Source organism: Cnephaeus nilssonii (genome assembly GCF_951640355.1).
Source record: "Cnephaeus nilssonii genome assembly, chromosome: 1".
Taxonomy (NCBI): Eukaryota; Metazoa; Chordata; class Mammalia; order Chiroptera; family Vespertilionidae; genus Cnephaeus; species Cnephaeus nilssonii.
Genome location: NC_137072.1, coordinates 23811339 through 23838617, shown reverse-complemented (window position 1 = coordinate 23838617; position 27279 = coordinate 23811339). Strand labels below are relative to the sequence as shown.

General features: G+C 41.0%; 1 protein-coding gene across 1 annotated transcript in view; it reads left to right on the top strand.

Annotated features, from left to right (window-relative positions):
* MALRD1 (MAM and LDL receptor class A domain containing 1) overlaps positions 1-27279 on the top strand; it is a gene marked incomplete at both ends in the record, with an annotated part of 625033 nt that overhangs the window by 381580 nt on the left and 216174 nt on the right. The window contains one exon of the mRNA XM_079776420.1: positions 4016-4199. Coding sequence (XP_079632546.1) covers positions 4016-4199 — 184 coding nt within the window. The remainder of the gene's footprint in view (positions 1-4015; positions 4200-27279) is intronic.

Sequence of the window (27279 nt, the reverse complement as noted above, 5' to 3'; positions counted from 1 at the left end):
GGATGCCTCATGCATGCCCCACACTGGGGATCAAGGCTGAAACCCAAGCATGTGCCCCGACCAGAAAACAAACCACGAACTCCTGGTTCATTGGTTGATGCTCAACCATTAAACCATGCTGGCCGGGTGGACATCCTATCTATAAAACAGTAATATGCAAATCATCACTCCGCTACACTCACAAGCCACGCCCACTGGCCACGCCCACCGGCCAATCAGAAAGGGAATATGCAAACACACCTAACCAAGATGGCTGCAGCCTGGGAGAGCAGTTGTTGGAACTGGGATATTGGAGCCGAAGATCAGAGGGGAAGATCGGAGCCAGCGGGGGTCCCCCACAGGTGATCAGAGCCAGCTGGGGTCCCTGTCCAGGGCCCGAGCCTCAGCCAGTGGCTTGCGGCATTGGCTGGGGGTGGAGCTGGGCCACTGGAACCAGCTGGGGTCCCCTGCGGTGATTGGAGCCAGCTGGGGGTCCCTGACCAGGGCCCAAGCCTCAAACAGAAGCTTGAGGCCTTGGCCTTGGATGGAGCGGGGGATAGAGCCATCTGGGGGTCCCTGCCCAGGGGCCGAGCCTCAAACAGAGGCTTGCGGCATTGGATGGGGGCGGAGCGGGGAGATCAGAGCCAGCTGGGGGTCCTGCCCAGAGCCCAAGCCTTGGCCAGAGGCTTGCAGCCTTGGCCGTTGGGGCGGAGCCTGGTGATCGGAGCCTGGCGATCAGAGCCAGCTGGGGTCCCCTGAGGGCGATCGGAGCCAGCTGGGGGTCCCTGCCCAGAGCCCAAGCCTTGAGGCTTGCAGCCTTGGCCATGGGTGGAGCCGGGCGATAGAGCCAGCTGTGGGTGTCTGTGGGCAATTGGAACCAGCTGGGGGTCCCTGCCCAGGGCCTGAGCCTCAAACCGAGGCTTGCGGCCTTGGCTGGGGGTAGAGCAGGGCGATCAGAGCCAGCTGGGGGTCCCTGCCCAGGGCTGGAGGCTTTAGGCCTTGGCAGGGGTGGAGCCGGAGATCACAGGAGATAGGTGTGAACTACAGAGGAAATACCTTTTCTGACCACTCATTGGCTAAGCTCCCTGTATGCCACTGGTAATATTCTTAGTAACTTGGGTATAAGAATCCAAAAAGGTGATCTAGGGCTTTTCCACCACACTCCTGGAGAAAAAAACGAAGGTCCACTGCTGGAGGGCTAAGAAATGTCATAACCTGCCCTACACGGTTTGGCTCAGTGGATAATGTCTAGGTTTGCCAACCGCAGAGTCCAGGTTAGATTCTGATCAAGGGCATGTACCTAAGTTGCAGGCTCCTCCCTGGCTGGGGCCCAGGTCAGGGCTCAGGAAGGAGGCAAGCAATCTAAGTATTCCTCTCACTTTGATGTTTCTCTCTGTCTTTCCCTTTCTCTTCCACATTCTCTAAAAGTCAATAAAAACATATCCTCAGGTGAGGATAAAAAAAAAAAAAAAGAAAGAAATGTCATCCTATCTAATAAAAGAGTACTATGCAGATTGATCATCACTGCAACACACAATATAGCTGCCCCCATGTGGTCAAAGATCCTGCCCCCATGTGGACACAAGATGGCAACCACAAGATGGCCAGCAGGAGAGGGCGGTTGGGAGGCACCCGGCCTGCAAGGGAGGGCAGTTGAGAAGGACCAGGCCTGCAAGGGAGGGCAGTTGGAGGTGATCAACCCTGCAGGAGAGGGCAGTTAGGGGTGACCAGGCCGGCAGAGGAGGGAAGTTGGGGGCAAACAGGCTGGCAGCAGAGTGGTTAGGGGGTGATCAGGCTGGCAGGCAGAAGCGGTTAGGGACAATCAGGAAGGCAGGCAGGCAAGCAGTTGGGAGCCAGCAGTCCTGGATTGTGAGAGGGATGTCCGACTGCCCTCAAGGCAGTCGGACATCCCTTGAGGGGTCCCAGATTGGAGAGGGTACAGGCTGGGCTGAGGGACAACCCCCCTCCGTGCACGAATTTCGTGCACCGGGCCTCTAGTCTATATATATAAAAGGATAAGCGACCATCACATCCGAAACAACCGAACGGACAACTGAACAGGCTGTGTGGGGTGACCAGGCTGGCAAGGGGGTTAGTGAGGGATGACCAAACAACTGAGCAGCAGGCTGCATGGGGCAAAAAGGCCCACGGGGGGGGGGGGGGGGGGCTGGGGCAGTTGTCAGTGACCAGGCCAGTAGGTGGGGAGCAATGAGGGGTGACCAAACGACTGAGCAGCAGGCTGGGTGGGGTGACCAGGCCAGCAGGGGGTTAGTGAGGGGTGACCAAATGACTGAGCAGCAGGCTGTGTGGGGCTACAAGGCCCGTGGGGGGGAGGGGGACAGTTAGGGCGACCAGACTGGCGGGGGGGGGGCAGTGAGGGGCAACCAGGTTGGCGGGGGGAGGGGGGGCACTAAGGGGCAACCAGGCTGACAGGGGAGGTGGTTAGGGGTGACCAGGCTGGTGGGGGGGGCAGTTGGGGGTGACTATGTCAGTATGGGGGGCAGTTGGGGGTGACCAGGCCAGCAGGGGAGGCAGTTAGGGGCAGTCAGGCAGGCAGGCAGGTGAGCAGTTAGGAGACAGTGGTCCCGGATTGTGAGAGGGATGTCCTGGGGATCGGGCCTAAACCGGCAGTCGGACATCCCCCGAGGGGCCCCAGATTGGGGAGGGTGCAGGCTGGGCTGAGGGAACACCCCCCCCACCCCGTACACGAATTTTGTGCACCGGGCCTCTAGTCTATAATAATAAGTGTAATATGCTAATTAAACCAGACGTCCTTCCAGACAACCTTCTGGATGAAGCCAGGGCTGTGAGGGAAGCCTGGGTCCCGGGTGCCAGAGGGAAGCCAGTGCTGGAGGCCGGGGGAAGGAAGGCCTACTCTTGCATGAATTTCATGCATCAGGCCTCTAGTTTTTTAATAATGGTGTCTCTGAAAATACCAAAACAAAGTTATTGTGACTTCTGCTAGTATTGCTTTTAAGAAACACTGCAGTAGATTAATATGTCTGTTTTGATGATGTGCCATGTTTTTACATGTATAAGACACCCCATGTATAAGATGCCCCCCACTTTTCCAACCCCAAATTAAGAAATCAATATTTTAAACATTCTGCTGGTGTCCTCTTAAGGCCTTCTTCTTTTTTGGCATCTTAAGGAATTGTTCTTCTTGTTTTCTCCACTGTCTGATCAGTGCAGGGAGGTCCAAATTTTCTCTCTGCAGCTCTGTTTCCATGCTCTTTTACATAGCTGATTACATTCAGTTTGAATTTTGCAGAGTAAGACAATTGCTTACCACTATTTATCTTTTTATTTTTTGACATCTTTTTGGGCTCAGAATGCTCTGATCACTGTTGCATCTCTGCACTCTCCACCTCCACCTCCAATTACAGCAAACATGTCAAACTCAAAGGCTAACACAGGCCAAATAAATGAAGCATGCTGCCTGTGGGCCGCAAGTTTGACATGCTTGAATTACAGCATCAGCTGACATCAGTAACAATAAGGCTCATGATTGGGGAAGCCTGTTTGACAAGGTGTGGGAAGCCACGCACCAACGTGGCTCACTCTTCGGCTGACTTCCATGTATAAGAATGCCCCTCGATTTTCAGTCTAACGAGTTTAGAAAAACATAACATCTTGTACACGGAAAAATACAGTAATATATATCACTAGAGGCCTGGGGCACAAATTCATGCACAGGTGGGGTCCCTTGGCCTGGCTGGCGATCGGGGCCGGCCGGGGGGGGGGGGGGGGAGGAGGGGCTGTGGGAGGTTGGCTGGCCATAGGAAGTGGCTGTGGGAGCACAGTGACCACCAGAGGGCAGCTCCTACATTGAGCATGTGCCCCTGGTGGTCAGTGCATGTCATAGCAACCAGTCGACCAGTCATTCAGTCACTTAGGTTTTTATATATATAGATAGCTAATCAGAGTTTCAATGTTTTTAAATCGAGTTTTCACTGATGAAATGATTGGAGGGTATTTTTTATTCTTTTCCTCTTGTGTTTAATTATTTCTCTAATGTAAACTATTTTACTTTCAGACAGAGAAAGGACTATCTCAAGTATGGCAAGAAAGTAAGCAGACTTCTGGTGATCAGTGGCAAAAGGCTGTCATCCTGCTAGGAAAATTAAGAAATTTTGAAGTTATATTCCAAGGTATCAGAACAAGGGATCTAGGAGGAGGAGCTGCAATTGATGACATTGAATTTAAAAACTGCACGACTGGTAAGTTTCTGGAAAGCATTTCCATTTGGAAGCACACTTATAATCTAGCCTTTTTGTCTTGGTTTCATATTTATAAAGTGTTCTTCTGCTATATGTTCTGTACATAAATAAAAATAAATTTATAATTCCATTTCATAATTATTGAACGTACACTTACATGTTAAGAGGTTGTATTTTCTACACTTGTTAATTGCTCAAGTAATGTCTTTCTTCCTTCCATACATCCCCTTTCTAACATGCAGAAGTGTTCTTCTTTGAATTACTTATTTTCAACATAATTTAAAGTGTAGGCCTAATATTTATATACATTTATCTACTTTATATAATTTAAGATGAATCTTCTTGATTAGAAAGCTAGTAGTTGGTGAACATATGAGAAATAAGTTCAACTAGGTACAATTCAAGCAGGACTTGAGTTGAAGTCTATGCTTAGGGGACTTAAGAAGCCACTCTAGCAAGTGAACAGCAACTTGCAAAACTCTGCTATTTATCATGCTTCTAAATGTGAAGTCTAACTATACTTAGATTTTTCTTACAAAAATACCTAGAAAATGTAAAAAATAATTATAAATACACTTGCACATTTTCACAATTGGCATAGTTCTTTCTGAGGAATCATTCCATCTGCTTTCCAAAGTAGTGGTGTGTGATATATACTGCTAATGAGAGATATGCCTTCTGTGATTTTCTACATGGAGTAACTTAGAGGTAAGACCTGGGACTGAGAGCTAAACTTGAATGCTATTTAATTATATTGTTGCTCTCATATTAAAATATGACTTCACTGAGGCAGTTAAAAAATATGACTTTAGTTTTTGGTGATGTTGAACCATCTGCTCTTTTTATGACCAGGGCTGCTTCAAAGGATTCTGCTTAAAAGTCAGTTCTGTAGTTTGATTTCCCCCATTATGTTTCTTGGAACATGTTACAGAAAGTCAGAATCCATGCCCAGATGATCTGGAGCACAGAGCTCCCCGTATCTGTGTCAAACAGGAGACAGGGTCGTCTGACTTAGAGGAGTTTGGGAGAGGATGCCGGATGGCAGAAAGGAACTATAATCATGCAAAGGTATCTTAGAGGTCACAATGTGCTGCTTCAGCTCCCTCCTAGTAACTTTCCTAGAAATATGGTAAATTTCTATTACAGTTGTCACTCAATCTATATATGCTTCTAGCAACTTAAACATTTTTTTCAAAGCGTTTTTGAAAATTTTAGAAAAAAAGAAGAAGCTTTATTAAACAAGAGAGATTTCTTTCTTCTCAAGAGAAGCAGAATGATTCTTAGGTGGTTTGATTCAGGACAGAAGAAAACGGAAAATTATTCCAACTTTGTCAGGTTTCATTTAGAAGTTTACACTGTTTTCTCCCCTATTTATCTTGAAGTCCTGTGAAAATTTACATGATTATAGTTAATTTTGTTCAGTTCAATCCAATGCTTAGTTTACTGAGTAATTCTTTAATATATTATATTTAGTGACAAACTACTATAGTTCTTTCTATGTCATAAATGATAAAGACAAATTGTGGTCACTTGTAGGTGAATGTAGTCAATTGTATATTAAATATATTTTAGGGAAAATTAATTGTCTTTAATAGACCAGCTTGATACAAATAATGAGGCTTTTCAAATTATATATGAATCAAAATAGAAAGAAAAAAAAGAATTATGTAAAAGTTTAAAAAACTAAACATGGAACTAAAAAACTATGATTCATTAGTTTGTTTTTAATAATTAATCATCACACATATGATCATTTATTTTTAAATATTAATTTAATATTATTTTTTCATCACGTTTATCCCCTCTATGTCCACTCCATACACCAATAAACTATCAATGCTATGAAGTATGGCTAATGAGAAAAAGTTTAGAATATGTTACCCTAAGTTGTGTTTTACTATTGCAATTTAAAAGAAGAGAATGATAGTTGACAAAACACCCCAAAATCAGAAAAGCACTATAGAATGGTGATTAAGAACAAGGAGTCTTGAGTCAAACTCTCTGGGTGTGGAATCTGGCTCTTCTACTGTCTACCTTGGGTGTGTTTTTGTGTGTGTGTGTGTTTTTTCACTTAGCCTTAGTTTTGTTATCAATAAAATGGGGATAGTAGTAATGATACTTCCATCATAGATTGCTGTGAATATGAAATCTGATAATATAAATGAAGCACTTAGAATAGTCTTGGCATTTAGTAAAATTTATATACTTTTCTAGAGGCCTGGTGCACAAATTCATGCATGGGTGGGGTCTGGCCTACCTGCCCCGATCGGGGCCACGGGTGGTTGGTCAGCCAGCCCCACCTCCTGGTCAAACTCCCAGCCGAACTCCCAGTAGAGGGGACAATTTTGCATATTAGCCTTTTATTATATAGGATTGCTGTAATAATCATCATTATTATTTACTATGCCATGTTTTCAAATAGTGCTCTATGCCCTGTATTAGCAAATCAACTTAAATCATATGCAGATAATTTGTCATGAAAATCTGTCACCAATAAATTGTTGCTGTTTCCCATTTGAAATTAAAGTTAAAATGACAATGTTCATTTCTCTGTCACTTCCTGCCAATCACAAAAGACTGCATATTATATGATAACATTTATATGGAATGTACAGAATAGCAGATGTGTAGAGATAGAAAGTAGATTAGTGGTTACTTAGGGCTGAAAAAGTGTAGATTTGGGGAATGACTGTTATTGAGTATGGGTTTCTTTATGGGGTGAAAAAATGTTCTAATTTTTTATGGTGATTGATACACAACTTCATAAATATAGTAAAACCATTACATTTTAAATTTTATATGGATTAACTTAGTGGAATGTGAATTGTACATTATAAATCAATAAATCTATTAAAAATAAAAATAAAAAAATAAATGAGGGAGAATTCTGGAGAGATGGTAGTGGTGGTGTCAGAATAGCTTTTGGATTTTTCAAAGTCCTCATATCAAAACAGTCAGAGTACCTAGTAAGCAAAGTCAATAAGCACTGAAACCTACAAAACCTACAAGCTAATGGAGACAAACTGGCAACAGCCTCAAGACCTGTGTGCTATTTCTGTCTACAAAAGAGAAGGCAGGAGAATCACAATAGAGCCAACAGGCAGATATTCACTAGAAAATCAGTCAGACAGTTTGAAAATGGCAGCTAAAATTGGGAGGGATTTTACCCACTTTGAGAATGAGTGGGCCCAAGTGGTCTATGGGAGTTGGTGCGACTAGAGCAGTCCAGCTACCGCGGACTCTCAAAATGGATCCACCAAGATTCCTTTCCAGTACATCAGCCCGTGTTCAAAACCAATACAAAAAATGAAAAACCAAATCAAACACCACTGGGAGTGGATTCAAAATTGAGTGGACCAGGGACAGATGAAAGAAAGAGAAGATGACATCAAAGGAGAAATGAGCCAGGAAATCTCAAATGCAAGTCATCATATTTGTATAGATTTATTTAAGTTCTATAGACTTTGATACTAATCACTTAACATTTCTCATATCATTTTAGAGCCTCAGTTTCCTTGTTTGCAAAATGACAGGATCATAATAGACCATCTCTGAGATTTTCATAGAATTGACAACTCTAGAATCCAGCATATTTTTCTTACTGAAAATATATCATTTGACACAATGAGAATTCAATTTATTATTATTTTTAGTTTTTAAATAAATTTATTGGGGTGACATCCTATATAATAAAACCTTAATATGCAAATCAACCAAATGTGGAAGGACCAGCAAGCGGAATGATGCACACTGACCACCAGGGGGCAGACTGGCAGTGGTGATTGGGGGGCAGGGCCGGCCAAGGGGCAGCACCAAGCCGCCAGCCAAGGTGGGTGTCAGTGGGGGCCCCACAATTGCCTCACCCACCAGTCGCCTCACAGATGACCCTGATCACTGGCCAGGCCTAGGGACCCTACCCTGTATATTGGGAAGAGTCTCTTAGATTTAAAATTAAAACCTGGCAAGGCTACTCTAACACTGAAGAAACAAGATGATGCAACAATGACTTGCATAGACTCTGGCTTGCACATTTTGTGGTCAGCCCTGATTCTGATACTTGTAACTATGTGACAAAGCCAACTACTTAACTTCTCTCTGCTTTAGGTTTTCCACCCATAAGATGGGGAAAATGGTACTACTGCCTCAGAAGGATCATGTTATGTACTACTTTTTACAATCAGGGCAAAAAAATGTAGCTGCCCATACAACAACAAGATGCCTTTTACCTGTATGAAAAGTATGGTCGCTGGTGCATGCAACGTCTCAGATTGTGAGAGGGATGTCTGACTGCTGATTTAGGCCCGACATCTCCTCAGAGGTCTCAGATTGCGAGATGGCGCAGGCCGGGCTGAGGGACCCCCCTCACCCCCTGTGCATGAATTTCATGCACCGAGCCTCTAGTTGGTTAATAAAGTTATATAGGTTTCAAGTGTACAATTCTATGATACATTATCTGTATATTCATGGTGTGTTTACCACCAAAGTCAAATCTTATTGTCACTCTTAATTTGGCCCCCATTAGCCTTTACAATCCTCCCTTCCCTCTGATAACCATTATATTGTTGTCTGTGTCTATGAAATTTTGCTTGTTTATTTTTCTTGTTTGCTCATTTGTTGCTTTCAATTTTAAATCCCACATATGAGTGAAAGTGTATACATGCTTCTTATCTTTTTCTGTCTGACTTATTCCATGAGAGCAAAGTTTAAAATTGATTAAGAATAAAAGTGGAGAAGAAGAAAAAGGATATATATATATATATATATATATATATATATATATATATATTTGGTAGTTATCTACTTTACTTGCAAATAAAAAAGCTGTTTGAGCTTCATATTTATTTTTTTACTTTCCATTAAAAAACTTACAACTGAATTTAAAATATAATATTTAGTACATGGCTAAAATAAGATAGACATATTCTTTTTATTTCTTTGCATTCTGGTACTATCTTCAATTTACTATCAAATTTATTGTACTTTTTTCAAAAAGAAAAACGAGACCAAAGAATAGACATATTCTTTTGTCTGCCCACAGAAACATTAAAAAGCATATCTCCTTTTTGGACAAGTTAACAAGGGAGCAAGTAACTTAGTTATAAAAAAAAAAATAAGTGAAAGATTATGAAATTGGTAAATCTTTTTTAAAAATTCAAACTGATTTTAAAATATCTTGCACAAAAATCATAAATGCAACTACGATTCTATAGAGCAGAGAAATAAGAGGATAATTCATATGAAAAGAAAAGGAATATTCCATCATTGTAATTATAAATGTGATAATTCTAAATTTAAATGCTTAATCAATTTTCAATCAGAACATTATTTATTAAGTATAGTAATTTACCTAATTCTTACTGTGTTTACTATTAATACTAAATAGCATTTTTGTCGGTTCTGCCACAAGACCACTGTGCAGGTCCTAGCTTACCCATTTGCTGTCTGCTCTGTGGTTTTGGGCATAACCTTCCTTTGTCTCATTTTCTCAGCTAGGAATTGAACTGACAGTGCTTCCATCTCATAGAGTTCTTACAAGGATTAAATAATTTACTTTACATAAAGTCCTCTGAAGAATGCATGAGATATAGCAAGCACTGAAAATCTGTTGGCTAAAACTAAAAATAAGCAACAAAAGCAAAGACTTGACATTGTTTTAGCACAATACTTTTTATATCAGTGTTTAAGATCAGGTTCTGTCCTATTGAGAGGTTCAGCAAACAATTAATGATTGCATATGCGGAGGGAAGCTCTGTGCAGTGCACTAGGCCCAACTCCTCAGAGCAGTAGCGAAATGCATGTCGCGTGCAGTGTTTGCTTTATTTATTTTCTATTTCACCTTTTAAGACCCTTTCTTGACTCCTGGCATTTCCTCTTCTTCCCCATGTGCTCCCCCACCACCGCAACCATCTTATATTTCCAGGACTGGTCTGTAAACTGTCTCTAAGACACTGGTGAACCTGGAGACTCATGTGGGAGCCAATAATGATATAAGATGTTGCCTTTTCCCCTGAAAAAACCTAGAAGATCCAATTGAATGATGACCACTTTTCAGTTCAGTGAAAAAGAAATAATTTAGGGAATAGAAAATGCTTCCAGAAGTCCATAAAATCTTCTAAGTAAACAATAGCTACTCAGTCTCTCTCTAAATTCATACAGAACAAAAACACATCATGCTCCCCAAATAATCATAAATGTGAAAGGAAGGAAATAACTTGGGAATAAAATAAGAGAAGCCAGTGCCATAATTTTAGATGTCTAGTACATTGTCTTCACACATAGCCTGAAAAGACATCTTTTTTATTATAACTACTTTCACACCTTTCATCTTTTCCCCTTAAAACTGTATGTATGACTCCTAAGTGTCCTTTAAACAGTAATTCATCTGGAGTGAAAAATAGTGGCTTGATGATAATGATTTCAGGGCAGCCTCACTCTGGATTTGAATTGAACTTCGGAGATCACAAAACAGTGATTGCTGTATATAAAGCTCACGAATGCATAAATCTATAAACAGAACCATGTAGAGTTTGATTTCAAAACTTACCTTCTTCACTTAGTTTGATGAAAAGCTATAGTTCTGCTCAACATATGTGTTCCAAATGTTGCATTTAGATCTTTCACAATTTTCTTTAAAAAATAATTGTCAGAAAAGGGGGGAGGGGAGGGAGAGATGGTAGGTAGCATTGTATAATGTAAGGATTCACATATGATGGAAAATAGGAATATGGATGGATAGATAGATGGATAAAGGGACAGACAGATAATTTTCTGCCTTCATTGGGTTACGTTCTGGTGGCGGACACAGACAATAATGTAATAGGCAATATTGTCTCACATAGTGATAGGCATTATGAACAAACTAGGGTGAAAGTGATGGAGAATGACTAACCTGATTGGAGTGGTCAGAAACTGCCCCTTTGAAGATTACAGGTAAGCAAAGGCTTCGCTGAAATAAAAGGCAACCAGGCAAACACCTTGGGGAAGAGCACCCTGGCCCCAGAACTAGTGAGGCAGGTTGACTGGCAGGGGAGCGCCTTGACGAGTCAGAAGGAAACAAGGGGAGGGAGAAAATGAGGCCACATCGTGCAGAGCTGAGTCATCAGAAATGGGTTAATTTCAAAATAGATAAGGAACTCATACAAATTAACAAAATGAAGACAAGCAATCCAATTAAAAATGGGCAAAGGACCCAAGGAAAAGTGACCGAAGTTTGGAAAAACCATAGGACAAATAGTGCTTCTGTCAGGCAGCCTGTGGAGAAGCGGCCACGACCACTGGTGAGACATCCTCAGCAGCCCTGTGTCTGCCCTGGCTGGCTGGGCTCAGCGGTTTTCCGGTTTTCCTCTGCTGTGCCTTGGTTATTGTAGTGGGAACAACCATGTAGGAATCAACACAACTTCTCTGTTGTATTGACCTAATTCCTTCATCGATCAGTTACATACAAACTTCACGTTTTATGAAAACATGCATTGGGTACATGGTAAGACAATGGAAGGAAACTAATATATATTGAGCACCTAGTGGGTGCCAAGATCAAACTAGACCTGGCACATACATTATTCATTTTAAGGAGGGAATGGTGTTTAATACAGAATAGGCTCTTAAAGGTTATGAGCAAAATAGGAGCACATAAATTGTGTGGAAATTTACCTCAGAGGAGTTGGGAAATACAGTTTTAAATGGTTGATTAAAAGGTCATGAAGGAGCTCAGCAAAAAAACCCCACAAAAAAACAAACAAACAAAAACACACACAAAAAACAGCAACAACAAACAAACAAAAGACCCATTATAGTTTGAATTTATGTCAAGTAGTTTACTTTTTGGTTTTTTAATTTTTATACATTCTCATGATAATTTATAGGAAATCTCTAGGTTAATTAGGTCTAGTTTAATTGACAATAGCATCAAACATAAAGGGAGTTTAATTATGGAGATGAGGTGTTGGGTCCAAGTTCCTCTGCCAGGGATTTGACCTCTTTGGAGGCTGGGAATTGGAAAAAGACCCAACAGCTGTAGGAAGGTGGGCCATGCTTTACTGCAAACACAGCAGCCCCAAAGCAGCCCACCAGCTGATCAGTAACACATTGTATACTAACTCAGACACGCTAGAGGCTTCTTGCCAAATCGTGACATCAGTTTTACACAAGATAAAGGTGCACCTGCATAGTGCGTACAGTAAAACTGCCGTGTCATTGCCTTTGCACGTGTGTATGGCACATGGGCCTTTAACATCCGGCATATTCTGCAGGGTCCTCAGATGAGGAATCTCAGGAAACCCAGGATCAGAAAAACAGCCCCGCTTCAGGAAGGCTCTAAAACCAGGAATTGAAAAAGAGGGAACTTGAGCTGCGATCTTTCTGTGCCTCTTCTCTTGTTTAATTGCTCCTCCCTCATCTATTTCTGTCCCCTCTCTCCTGGAACCAGCTTCCTCTGCTTCAGCACACACGGCAGAAACAGGACTGCACCACAGGATTCAAGAGCCTATAAGCTCTGCTGGCGTGGCTCAGCGACTGAGCGTAGACCTTTGAACCAGGAGGTCACGGTTCGATTCCAGGTCAGGGCGCATGCCCAGGTTGTGGGCTCCATCCCCAGTAGGAGGTATGCAGGAGGCAGCCAATCAATGATTCTCTCTCATCATTGATGTTTCTATCTCTCTCTCCCTCTCCCTTCCTCTCTGAAATCAATAAAAATATGTTTGTTTGTTTTTTTAAAAAAGAGTCTTTAACACATTGTTGCAGAAACTGATTGGTTACATTTCTACATTTTCTGGTAGGGGACTCTGATTGACCTATCTTAGGTCAAATGGCCACTCTCAAATATGTCAATTGTAATCAGATGGCAGTGACATGCTGTACAATCACACCTACTGGGCCTCCACCTTGGTGGCAGTATGGATGAGGGGAGTAGGTGGATGAAAGGGAGTGGGATAAAAAAGTTCACTATTGGCTCATTGAAGATATATTCTTCGAATAGTTAGTATTCATTTAACAGATACTCATACAGTACCCCCATATACAAGTATATTGAAGGGTATTGCCCAGTGACCTGATTGTTCCAATAGATGGCTTCTCTAATGGTGTAGATAAAGAGTAATGAATTGATCTAGCATACGCAGTAAGAATAGAGATGGGGAAATGGGTGTTTGAAATATTGGGGGAAGAGTTCAGAATGAGTGATTAAACTCCAGTCATTTGGTTTCCCTTCCTACTGGCAGGAAAAAAAAAAAAAAAAGGTACAGAAAGAGGCAAAGAGCACATACTTTAGAACAGTGGTTCTCAACCTTTCTAATGCCGCGACCCTTTAATACAGTTCCTCATGTTGTGGTGACCCCCAACCATAAAATTATTTTTGTTGTTACTTCATAACTGTAATTTTGCTACTGTTATGAATCGTAATGTAAATATCTGTGTTTTCCGATGGTCTTAGGCTCTACAGCAGCGGTTCTCAAACCCCTCCCCCCCTCTTCTCCCTCCCTTCACTCAATGGGAAAAATAACCTCAGGTGAGGATTACAAAACAAAACAAAACAAAATAATCTAAGGTAAAGGAAGGGAATAGGTATTTGTTTAGAGAACAAATAGCCTACTACAAGCTCTCACTAAACAATTTCTCAGCCTAAGATTATACAAAATTATCACTTTAATATTTATTGTCAATTAAGAATGAGTATAAATATTTAAGTTTCCACTGGCAACTCTTCACTCAGTGTCCTTTACTCTGTTTCTCCACATGCTCTCCATCACGGTTGCTTATTGCTTATTTTAACCGATGTGCTTGTTATTGGTCATTCACATTTCTTCTCTTCAGGCTAGCCTATTTATTTCCTTCCAAAAATTTCTGAACAGCTATTTGTTTTCTTATATTGAGTTGGACATGCTCTTTCTTTGCTAATCATATAAATGCTATTTTATAAGATACGTTGTAAATATGACTTTCTTGCTTTTCATTTTCTTTTTATGTTTTATATTTTTATAACTGAATTTTTATATTGATTAGAGAGAGAAAGAGAGGAAGGGAGAGAGAGAAAGAGTAATACATTGATTTGTTGTTCCACTTATTTATGCATTCATTGGTTGACTCTTGTATGTGCCCTGACTGGGATGGAACCCACAGCCTTGACCCACCAGATGACACCACCAGGGCTCTTTTTATATTTTTATAGAACACGTTTTATGTAATTTATTTAATTTAATATAATCGAAGTTTTACTCTATAGGTTTATCTTTATCACTAGGCTTAAGAAACACTCTGAGATGAAATGTTCTTCATAGTTTTTTCCATCTTTATAATTTAGCACTAATATTTAAATGTCCTTGAGCCATACATATTTATTCACCAGATTTTGTCTAATTAATAATGCTTTATACTTTTGGTTGATCCTTCTTCCCAAGTCCTCTACCAAAATAATTCACCACAAGTTTGTTTTGTGATTTATTTATTTTTTTACATGTTGGCACATTTTACTATTGTAATTATTTTTTATTTTATTTTTTTGTCCATTGCACTGAGGGAACACCCTGGATTCATTTTAGTTGTTTATCTTTAATAGTTAAATAGGATTCTCTTAATTGTCCCACTCTGATGGAAACTAAATGTGAAATTCATTGATTACCCTGATTATCAAGGACTCATAGGGATTCATTTGGCAGGGAGATGCTTTCATTTTCTTTATTGCTTTAAATATAAACTTAGTCCAAGGTATTAAAAGGCTCTTTTTATCTGTACTAAAGCTAAATGTGTTGGTTGAGCTAGTAAAAAAAAGAAATTAAAATATTAAGAAATTAATAATTTTATTATCACTACTTTTTTTACATGTTAATATGTTTCTAAACCATCTTTAATGTTAATCATTTTATGCCTAGGTATAATTTTATGAGTTTAGTGATTGATTGAAATTTATCTCAATAGTTATTAACTATTGTAAGCACATTGAAATGAAGCTGAGTGGAATACAGCCATCTTTGGGCTTTGGATGCAATTGCCCAATAAGCTGTGTCATGTCGGCCAGAAACCATGAGAACATAAGCCTTTGTAAGGCCTAAGGAGGCCTTCAATGCGAGGTAAACCAACGATGGGTAGCCTCCGTGTTTAAATGACCTGAAAAAATTCAGTTCTCTCGTTGCCTGGGATCCAAGAATGCCCATTTCCAGAAATCAATCCACTCCCTGCCTGATTTTATACCCTTTTCTCTCATTGGTTCTGACACTAATGTTACCCACCACCCACTATGACAAAGGTATTTCTTTGAAGAGGCAAAAATTGCTTTTCTTCATTCTGGCCCTCCTTCAGTCTCTCCTTCCCTCACTTTCTCTCTCTCTCTCTCTCTCTCTCTCTCTCGCTCTCGCTCTCGCTCTCGCTCTCATTTTTTTTTATCTTGTTAAAAAAAATGTTCACTTTCTATTGTGAAATGAATCAGTGATTGCAGTTCTCAATCCTGGCTGCACATTAACATCTCTGGGGGAGATTAAAATAATATCTCTGCCCAAGCCCCATTCCAGACCATTTAAATCATTATCTCTGGATGTGGAGTAAAGGTAACCACATTTTTTAAAGCTTCAAATAATTCTAATTTTCCCTTTATTATTTGAGCCCTTATTATACATATAAAATTGTATTTTAAATGTATATTGCTAGCATAATATTAAAGTGATCCCCTAGTTACTCTACACCCGTGGTCGGCAAACTGAGGCTCGCGAGCCACATGCGGCTCTTTGGCCCCTTGAGTGTGGCTCTTCCACAAAATACCACGGCCTGGGCGAGTCTATTTTGAAGAAGTGGCGTTAGAAGAAGTTTAAGTTTAAAAAATTTGGCTCTCAAAAGAAATTTAAATCATTGTACTGTTGATATTTGACTCTGTTGACTAATGAGTTTGCCAACCACTGCTCTACACAAATTGTCATAAAGATGTGAAAAGTTGAAAAATGAGTAATCCTATATAATAAAAGGCTAATATGCTAATAGACCAAACGGTGGAATGACCAGTCGCTATGACACACACTGACCACCAGGGGGCAGATGCTCAATGCAGGAGCTGCCCCCTGGTGGTCAGTGCGCTCCCACAGGGGAAGCATCACTCAGCCAGAAGCCTTGAGCCGGGCTCATGGCTAGCAAGCACAGCGGTTGTGGCGGGAGCCTCTTCCATCTCTGCTGTAGCGCTAAGGATGTCTGACTGCCAGCTTTGGCCCACTCCCAGTGGGGAGCAGGCCTAAGCTGTCAATCAGACATCCCCCGAGGGCTCCTGGACTGCAAGAGGGCGCTGGACTGAGGAGCCCCCCCCCAAGTGCATGAATTCATGCACTGGGCCTCTAGTTTTAATATAAATATCCATTATTTTTATAAAATAAGTATTTTGTTACATGAATCAGACAAATTTATATCAAATCTGCAGATTTAGTTCACTAGTTTTTATTAAAATGTCTGACATGTGTAATATTTGGTAAATGCAGTTCTCTGTAAATCAGCCGGTTAAAACAGACTTAGTTTTCATCATTATAAACTTATCTTTATTTTTAAAATTCAAATAAATGTGTAAATATACCTTCCATGACAGCTATCTCACATCTAAATATAATAATTGCTGAATATAAATATCCCATATTCTTTATGTCTTTTTAAAAATATACAGGTTTAATCTCCTAGAAAATAATATTTGTCATTTTAGCAGCACTGTCCCACACACACTCTGCAAGTGAAGGCTAAGTATTTTAGCATTCAAAGCTTGCTATCAATAAAAATGTTTCCAAATTTAAGTTGAGAAAAAAGAAGTTGGGCTATACTGAAACACCTGCTTCTAGAACAGTGCCTAACACTCAGTAGATAATCAATACACACACACACACACACACACACACACACACACACACACACACACACACACTAGAAGCCCAGTGCACAAAATTTGTGCACTGGGGGGGGTGTCCCAGGCCTCTCGCAGTCCGTGAGCCCTCGGAGGATGTCTGACTGATGACTTAGGCTCACTCTCCATCCTCAGCGCTGCCATGGAGATGGGAGAGGCTCCCACCACTGCTGCTGGGCTCACCAGCCGTGAGCCCGGCTCAGGGCTTCTGGCTAAGCAGTGCTCCCCCTGCGGGAGCACACTGACCACCAGGGGGCAGCTCTTGCATTGAACAACTGCCCCCTGGTGTTCAGTGCAAGTCATAGTGATCGGTCATTCTGTAGATTGGTCAATTTGCATATAAGCCTTTTATTATAAAGGATGTACATATACATGTACACATATATATATATATATATATATATATATATATATATATATATATTTTTAATTGTGATAAAATACACAGAACATAAAATTTACCATCTCAATCATTTTAAAGTATATAGTTTTGTAGCATTAAGTACATTTACATTGTTGGGCAACCTTCACCAACATCTGTCTAAGAACTCTTTTCACCTTGCAAAACTGAAATTCTCTATCCATTAAACTATATTTCCTGAACCCCTAAACCTTAGCAACTACCATTTCACTTGCTGTGTCTATGAATTTGATTATTCTAGATACCTCATATAAGTGGAATCATACAATATTTGTCCTTTTGTGACTAGCTTACTTCACTTAGCACAATATCCTCAAAGTTCATCGATGTTGTAGCATATATAAGAATTCCCTTTTAGAATATCAGGACACAAAGAACTGCAGCCTTTATAAACCTTAGGAAAAACAAGCTTAGTGGGCTACCCCCTTTGAGACCCCCTCCCCATGTGGGAGTCTGTGGTTGTTTCCAATAAATTTCCACCTTTCCATAAAAAATAAAGAATTCCCTTTTAAGCCTGTACGTATAGACCACATTTTGTTTATTCATTCGTCTGCCAATGGACACTTGGGTGATTTCCACCTTTTGGCTATTGTAATAATACTGCTATGAACATTGGTGTACTAATAGCTGTTGAGTCCATGTTATCAATTCTTTTAGGTATATGTGCCAAATTAGAATTGCTGGATCATATGATAATTCTGTTTTTAAGTTCTTTAGGGCATTCCTACTTCTCATATCCACACCAAAGCTTTTCTGTGTTTTATTGTTGTTGTGTTTGTTTGGTTTTTGGTTTTTATTATTGTTGTTGTTTTATAGTAGCATCCTAATAGGGGAGAGGTGGCATCTCATTTGGTTTCGATTTGCATTTTCCCAATTTGCATTAGTGATGATAAACATCTTTTCACATGCTTATGAGCCATTTGTATATCTTCTCTGAAGAAATATATTTTGAAGTCATTTGCACATTTTTAATTGGGTTGCTTGTGTGTTTTTGTGCTGTTGAGTTTTAAGCCAATCTTTTTAAAATTAGTATAGAGATGAATATGAGCAATGAAGCCACCCTTTGTTTTGTCATTGAGCAGCTACATCAGGAAATATAAATATATAGGTCAATATGAATTTGTAAATATTTCTAAATATACCTCATTTCTATTGTAAGTTCAAATATACTTGTGTAAAACTGCCCAAACTCAGCAATCTCCTCTTTGCTCACTATAAGCTCAGTGATAACATAATTTTCTTTGTTCTAAGGAATAGCTTTTTTTTGTTAATCTACCATAATTTTTGATACAACCTGTTGAACAACAGTTTCTGCCATCATAGACATTCATCAATAGCAGTGATGTCATTATAGGGAATCAGTTTTCTGAGGTGTCGAAATGAACATTTAACATGTAGCTACTAATAGTACATCAGCTACTGTCATTTTTCTAATGATGTGTATCTTTCTCTATCTTTCACTATGAGCAATGCTAATTTGTATCAAACCTCCAAAGACAACTTTGATGAGAGTTTTAAAATATTAAATTTATTTACATTTGCACTTACATCTTTAGTTTTCTTAATAAAAAAAATTAGGTTTGTTTTAAGTGATTAATGTGTTGGTAGTAAATAACATTGTATGATAAATAGTTTCATGTTATTTTTTACTTCAGTCTCACAATGCTCTCTTTCTAGATAAATCATTCTTTGAAAATAGTCAAATATAAAGACTAGAGGCCCGCTGCATGAAATTCGTGCACTGGGGGGGGGAGGTGTCCCTCAGCCCAGCCTGCACCCTCACCAATCTGGGACCTCTCAGGGGATGTCCGACTGCCGTTTAGGCCCAATCCCTGTGGAATTGGGCCTAAACGGCAGTTGGACATCACTCTCACAATCCAGGACTACTGGCTCCTAACTGCCTGCCAGATTGCCCCTAACCGCTCCCCTGCCAGCCCGATCACCCCCAACTGCCCTCCCCTGCCAACCTGGTTCCCCCCAACTTCCTTCCCGTGCAGGCCTGGTCACCCCCAACTGCTCATCCTTGCCAGCCCAATTGCCCCCCAATTGCCCTTCCCTGCTGGCCTGTTCACCCACAACTGTCTTACCCTGCTGGCCTGATCACCCACAACTACCCTCCCCTGCCGGTCATCTTGTGGCGGCCATCTTGTGATGACATGGGGGTGGCCATCTTGTGATGACATGGGTGCAACCATCTTGTGACCACATTAGGGCAGCCATCTTGTGACCAATGGGGGTGGCCATCTTGTGACCACATATGGAAGACCATCTTGTGACCACATGAGGGTGGCCATCTTGTGCGAGGGCATGACAGTCAATTTGCATATTACCTCTTTATTATATAGGGTGTGAGACTTTAAATAAGGTACTGCCACAACTTGCCCATGAATATTTTTGAATGTTGAATAAATGGAAAGATGCGAAGCTCTTTTACTCCCTGGAAAGTAGGGAGTATGGTTGTGAAATGTACAAAGGAGAGCCAGGCTGGTCATAGATGCATTCTCAGGCATGTTGATCTTAGGAAGCTTCATATTTGAAAATTGTGATCTAGAAATTGATTTCCTTAAAACTATATGCCTTTATCTTCCTTGCAGGATCTTTATATTCTCTTCAATGTACCCTTAACTCAGCCTGAAGATTGCTGATATATGATTAGTTCATTCTTCCTTTTCCAACATGCATGCCAAGTCTGCCAAAAATCAAATTTCTAAACACATGAGATCCAGTTCTAGGTCTTCCATTATGTTTCCATGGTGTATTAGTCTATGTCTTTGCCATTCCACACCATTTTACTTATTATAATTTATCAAGATATTTAGGTAAGTTTTGTTATCTAAGTTATATAGTCTCTTGATTTTGATCTTCTTTCTCAGGAGTGTCTTGGTTCTTATTAGCCTTTTGATATTGCCTATAAATTTGAGATCTAGGTGATGTATATTTCATGTCCACCACTTCTGATAGGCAGGCTTATTTCTCATTTACTTTAATGCAGCAGGTATAAATCTATAGATTTCAGTTTTGTGTGGGAGCCTCCCATAAATTTCATGTCCTGGGTGGGGCCTGAGCCAATGAAGTTATCTGAAGATTTCAACAGATATTTCTTGTTGGCTGAATTAATTTCATTTCTGGCTTTGAATAGTCTTAAATTTAAAATATATTTCAATATTTTATTACACATTGTAGATGCTTCCTCTCAAATGAGGTGATTTAATTATCATCTTGCCAAAAATGGAAGTAATACATGTTTCTTTTATTCATAATATTTAAAAATGTAAAGTATATAATTAGCAAGAGGTGTTTTATAATGTTTTACTAGAGGCCCAGTGCACAAAATTCGTGCAGTGGGGGGGGGGGGTGATGTCCCTCAGGCAGCCTGCACCCTCTCCAATCCAGGACCCCTTGGGGGATGTCCGGCCTAAACCGGCAGTTGGGCATTCCTCTCACAATCCTGGACCACTGGCTCCTAATCTCTCACCTGTGTGCTTGCCTGGTCAGCCCTAATGCACCCCCCCTTGCCAGCCTGATCGCACCTCACTGCCTCTGTGTGCCGGCCTGATTGCCCCTAACTGCCCCCCCCCCCTGCTGGCCTGGTCGCTCCTAACTGCCTCCCCCCTGCCAGCCTGGTCACCCCTTACTGCTTCCCTGATGGCCTGGTCACCCCCAACTGCCCCCCTCCTGCCAGCCTGGTTGTAGGCAGCCATCTTGTGAGGGTTAATTTGCATATTACCTATTTATTATATAGGGTTATATGTATTTTGGAAAACTATACCATCATTTTTTAAATGTTTAGCCACTTAAAATGTATATGTTCTCCCAAGATGTCAACCCTGCTTTATTCTTTAGGACATAGTGTGTGATTAGGAGAGGTTATTTTTAAAATAATTTGTAAAACATATTAAGCAACTTAAATATTATGTTGAGTTTGACTGTGAATCCAATGACTTTCCAGATGTTTCCAATCTAGAAATATGCCAAGACCTCCACTTTTAAATCTTTTAACTATTTTCAAATTTCCTTAAATGTATAAATTACACACTTTAGTTACATTCTTTCATAACCATTCTGATTAGAAAGCAATATCTTAGAGGTTATTGGTGATAGGCATTGGAATCATTATCTTAGTTTGAATTTTAACTTCACTGTTTCTTAGCTGTGTGACCTGGGACAAGTTACATAACCACTCCATACCTCTTCTATACAAATTGAATTATTGTAAAAATCTTTTGATTTAATCCTTGCAAAATGATTAAACAAGTATCAAGCCCATTATAAGTCAATAATTAATATTACCAATTAATGCTGACATTTTCTAACTATTTACAAGTAAATTACTATATAAAGTAGTATTCATGTTTTCTCAAAGCAGTGATTTTTGGTAGAAAGAATGCTGGCCTGGGATAAATTCAGGAAGAACTAGGACTTTCAACTTCTATAAATCAAGGAGTTTATCAACTTTATATATTTTATCTTAGCTAAGTCTTATAAGAACCCATTTTATAAATAAAGAAACTAAGACTCTGAGAGGGCAAGTAGTCAAGATTCAAGGGAAAAAAATGGAAAAACTATCATTAACAGTAATACTGGACACTAACTGGGTCTGAGGCCACCTGTGACTACTTGACCCAAATTAAGCACAGACAGGATTGAATCATATCTGAGCATTTATTCAAATAATGCCGGCAGTATGGGAGAGCAGCAGGTCATCCTGAAAATTCTGCTCTGCCCCCTTGCCAGCTGGCTGATTATATCAGGGTGAGGAAGAAAGCTATGTGCAGCTATGAGTGTAGCAGGGAAAAGGAGAGGGGAGGGTCTGCAGTCTGATCTTCAGGAGCTCAAAGCCCAATAACAAGGTGGCTAACCTTCTATGACATTGCGAACAGCTCCGCCCAGTCCTGGGACCAGAGAAGGGTCAGCATTCCTGAGGCAAACTCCCGAGGGGGTAAGGATCTCGGCATAACGACCAAATCAAAGCATGTCATATCCTTGGTCTGGTTTTAAAACATATTTTCTGAGTAACGACCCCATCCAGGCTCCGAGGTGTCTTGTCTTTCACAGCCCGGTTTCATCCTCCAGTTTCCCGGGTCTGTAAGGAAACCTCCTATCTATAGTTACAAGGTGAATAATCATTAAACAGCTGTGGTTCTATTCTTATTACTCTGTGCCGAACCCCTATCAATAGAACATGTACTAAGTGTCAGGTATGTACTGGTAACTCAGCATACATTATCTCACTTCATGTTTACACAGCTGTTATTTACATGGGAACTTTACTATCTCCACTTGTCAGATCAGGAATCAGAGCCTAAAAAAGATTAATTAGTTTAACCAAAACACACAAAATGTTACGGATTTTACTCAAAAAGATTTTAAGATTTTGTAAAAAACTATTTTAAATTTTCTTTGTTGGACCTAAGCTATTTGCTAACAAATATAAAGTACATCTAAATATTTATCCTTGAGAACAGAAAAAGATGGCGACTGGCAGGAAGGTAGGGAGAGAGAGAGTGTGAGTGAGGAACCCATAGAGGAGAGTGTAGATGTGTGTGGTGTGTGTGTGTGTATGAGATAGGGTCAGTTAGATTCTGCAGGTCTTCCAAGGGCTCCCGAACAGGGCAGCCCTAGACGGCGGAGCCCCGCGCACAAAGCAGACACTTCTCGGCGGCTGGTGCGGACGCAGAGACCACGCCATCTTGAGAAACAGAGCTTCCTGAGACTCAGATCCTGGCTTCTGACACAAACCAGGACCCTGCAGCCACCGGGGACAGAGAACTGCTATCACAGCTTCAGACAAACAAACAACAAGAATCCAGACTTCCTGGCAGATTTCCGTGAGTCAAAGAGCCTATCCCCCTCCTCGCAGGCGCTGATAGCGCCATAGTAACTGATAGACCTGCCCCTCCCCCAAGCTGCTGAGCGCCCACAGCGCGCGGAAAGCGCCATAGTAACTGATAGACGCGCCCTTCGCCCTAGCTGCTCACAGGAGCGCGCACAGACAGCGCCATAGTAACTGATAGACCCGCCCCCGGCCCAAGCTGCCGAGCTTTGCGCAGGGACGCGCTCCCTCTTAGGGAACTTGGCGCGCGCTCGCGCACGGGACAGAAGCAGCTCCCCGTCGGGGAAATCTGTCAGTGCGCACAGAGGGCTCCCCTTCGGGGAATTTGGGGGAATTTGGCTCGCGGGTCACAGCTCCCCCTTCGGAGATTCTTAAGAGCCTGCACAGAGGGGCTTCCCTTTGGGGAATTTGGCGCGCAGGACGGACTCCGCCCCCCTTCTGGGACTTTGGGAGAGTGCACTGAGCCGGCTCACCTTCAGGTTTTTAAGAAAGTGCGCTCTAGCCGGTTTGGCTCAGCAGAGAGAGCACACACAGGACGCAGCTCCACTTCAGGGAATTTGGCACGCCGGACACAGCTGCCTGGGATCCCTGACTCACAGCGCATTCACACTAAGAGCCAGCGACCCCAATTGTTGGTGCGTGCACACACAGGGACCCTGATTCTCAACGAGAAACCGCACAAGGCAACAGAGACTTTGACACTCGAGTCTTGGTGCAGACACAGGGAAACTCTGACTCCTGGCATATGCTAAGGATCTCATTCTCGGCACATACCAACAGTGTGGTGCAGACAGGGCCCCTGATTCTAAATGTGCACACGAGACCACACAGAACACTGGGGACACTGATCCTGGGCAAGTCTGGTTCCCACCAACCAAAGACAGCCACACGTCCTAGTGTCAGAGCACTTCAGTGAAACTAGGGTGGAGCGAAGTCCCCACAGCACACGGCCCAGGTCCACGCAAACAGAAGCTTGAGCTTTCTGGTAATAGCCAGAATGGGGAAACGAAATAACTCACAGAGGAAAGAAAATGTGGAGTCGCCAAGAAAGGAAATTAGTGAAAATGAAGCTTGCAACATGACCGAAAAGGAATTCAGAGTAATGGTCATGGAATTTATACATCGGATGGATGAGAAAATCAACAACTTATGCAAGAATCAGGAAGAAATGAAAAGTGATATAGCTACAATCAAAAACACCATGGAAAGTTTCAACAGTAGACTACAAGAAGCAGAGGACCGAATTAGTGAGTTAGAAGATCAGGTACAGAAACAAGCTCAAGCTGAACAGCAATTGGAGAAAAAAATTAAAAAGCAGGAGGAAAGCCTAAGGGAGCTTCGGGACAACATGAAACGAAGTAACATGCGTATAACAGGGCTGCCAGAAGGACAAGAAGAGCAGCAGGGATTAGAAAATCTATTTGAAGAAATAATGACAGAAAACTTCCCGGATATGGGAAAGATAAAAGTTACGCAAGTAAAGAGAGTCCCAAGCAGGATCAACCCCAAAAGACCCACACCAAGACATGTCATAATTTCAATGGCAAATATAAATGATAAAGAGAGAATCCTAAAGGCGGCAAGAGAGAGACAGAGAGTTACCTACAAAGGAACACCCATCAGATTGTCAAATGATTACTCATCAGAAACACAACAAGCTAGAAGTGAATGGAAGGAGGTATACAAAGTGTTGCAAAGCAAAGGACTGAATCCAAGAATACTATATCCAGCAAGACTATCAATCAAAATTGAAGGGGAAATCAGGAGCTTTGCAGACAAAAAAAGCCTCAGGGAGTTTATCACCACCAAACCAGCAATGCAAGAATTGCTAAAGGGAATACTGTAAAAAGAAGAAATAAACAGGTAAGAAGGAATACAGACACAAAAATAGATATGACTGCAAACAAATACCTTTCAGTAATAACTTTAAATGTAAACGGACTAAATGCTCCAATCAAAAGACATCGAGTAGCTGAATGGATAAAAAAACACGACCCATATATATGCTGTCTACAAGAGACCCACCTCAGAACAAGAGACTCACACAGATTGAAAGTGAAGGGATGGAAAAATATCTTTCAGGCAAATGGAAATGAAAAAAAAGCTGGGGTAGCAATACTTATATCTGACAAAATAGACCTCAAAGTAAATGCCATAACAAGAGATAAGGAAGGCCACTTCATAATACTAAAGGGAGAAATCCAACAAGAAGAAATAATTATGGTAAATATATACGCTCCCAATATAGGAGCACCCAAATACATAAAAAAACTCCTGGAGGATATCAAGGGAGAGATTAATAGCAACACAATCATAGTAGGAGACTTTAATACCCCACTATCACCACTGGACAAATCCTCTAAACAAAAAATCAGCAAAGAAACAGCAATCCTAAATGACGCACTAGACCAGATGGAATTAATTGACATCTTCAGAACATTTCACCCCAAAGCCACAGAATATACATTCTTCTCAAGTGCACATGGGTCATTTTCAAAGATAGACCATATGCTGGGTCACAGGCAAAGTCTCTTCAAATTCAAGAAGATAGAAATTATATCAAGCATCTTCTCAGATCACAGTGGCATAAAACTGGAAATCAACTACAATAAATACAATCCAAAGAAATCAAACACATGGAGACTAAACAGCATGCTATTAAACAAGGACTGGGTCACCAGAGAGATCAAGGAAGAAATAAAAAACATCATGGCAACAAATGACAATGAAAACACAACAATCCAAAATCTATGGGACACAGCGAAAGCAGTCTTGAGAGGGAAGTTCATAGCTCTACAGGCCTATTGCAAAAAACAAGAAACAATGGTAATAAATTACTTAACCCTACAACTCAAAGAGCTAGAAAAAGAGCAGCAAGAAAAGCCCAGTGTAACCAGAAGGAAGGAAATAACAAAGATCAGAGCGGAGATAAATGACATAGAGACCAAAGAAACAATACATAAGATCAACAAAACCAAGAGCTGGTTCTTTGAAAGGATAAACAAGATTGATGGACCTCTAGCCAGGCTCACCAAGAAGCAAAGAGAGAGGACCCAAATAAACAAAATCAGAAATGAAAGAGGTGAAATAACAACAGACCCCGCTGAGATACAAAGGATTGTTACAAAATACTACGAACAACTCTATTCCAACAAACTGGACAACCTGGAGGAAATGGACATATTCCTAGAAAAATATAACCTTCCAAAAATCAATCAAGAAGAATCTAAACAGCTCAATAGGCCAATAACTATGGACGAAATTGAAGCAGTCATCAAAAAGCTTCCGGCAAACAAAAGCCCGGGGCCTGATGGCTTCACAGGAGAGTTTTACCAAACATTCAAGGAAGAACTAAAACCTATCCTCCTCAGACTATTCCAAAAAATTCAAGTGGAAGGAACACTTCCAAGCTCCTTCTATGAAGCCAGCATCACCCTAATACCAAAACCAGATAAAGACAACACAATGAAAGAGAATTACAGACCAATATCCCTCATGAACATAGATGCCAAAATCCTCAACAAAATTCTAGCAAATCGGCTCCAGCAGTACATCAGAAAGATCATACACCATGACCAAGTAGGATTTATCCCAGGAATGCAAGGATGGTACAATATCCGCAAATCAATAAACGTGATACATCACATAAACAAATTGAAAGATAAAAATCACATAGTCATATCCATTGATGCAGAAAAAGCATTTGACAAAATCCAACACCCTTTCTTGATAAAAACTCTCAACAAGGTGGGAATAGATGGCTCATACCTCAACATAATAAAAGCTATATATGATAAACCCACAGCAAACATCATACTCAATGGACAAAAACTAAAAACATTTCCCCTAAGAACAGGAACAAGACAGGGATGCCCACTCTCACCACTCCTGTTTGACATAGTACTGGAAGTATTAGCCATTGCAATTAGACAAGAAGAAGAAATAAAAGGCATCCAAATTGGAAAAGAAC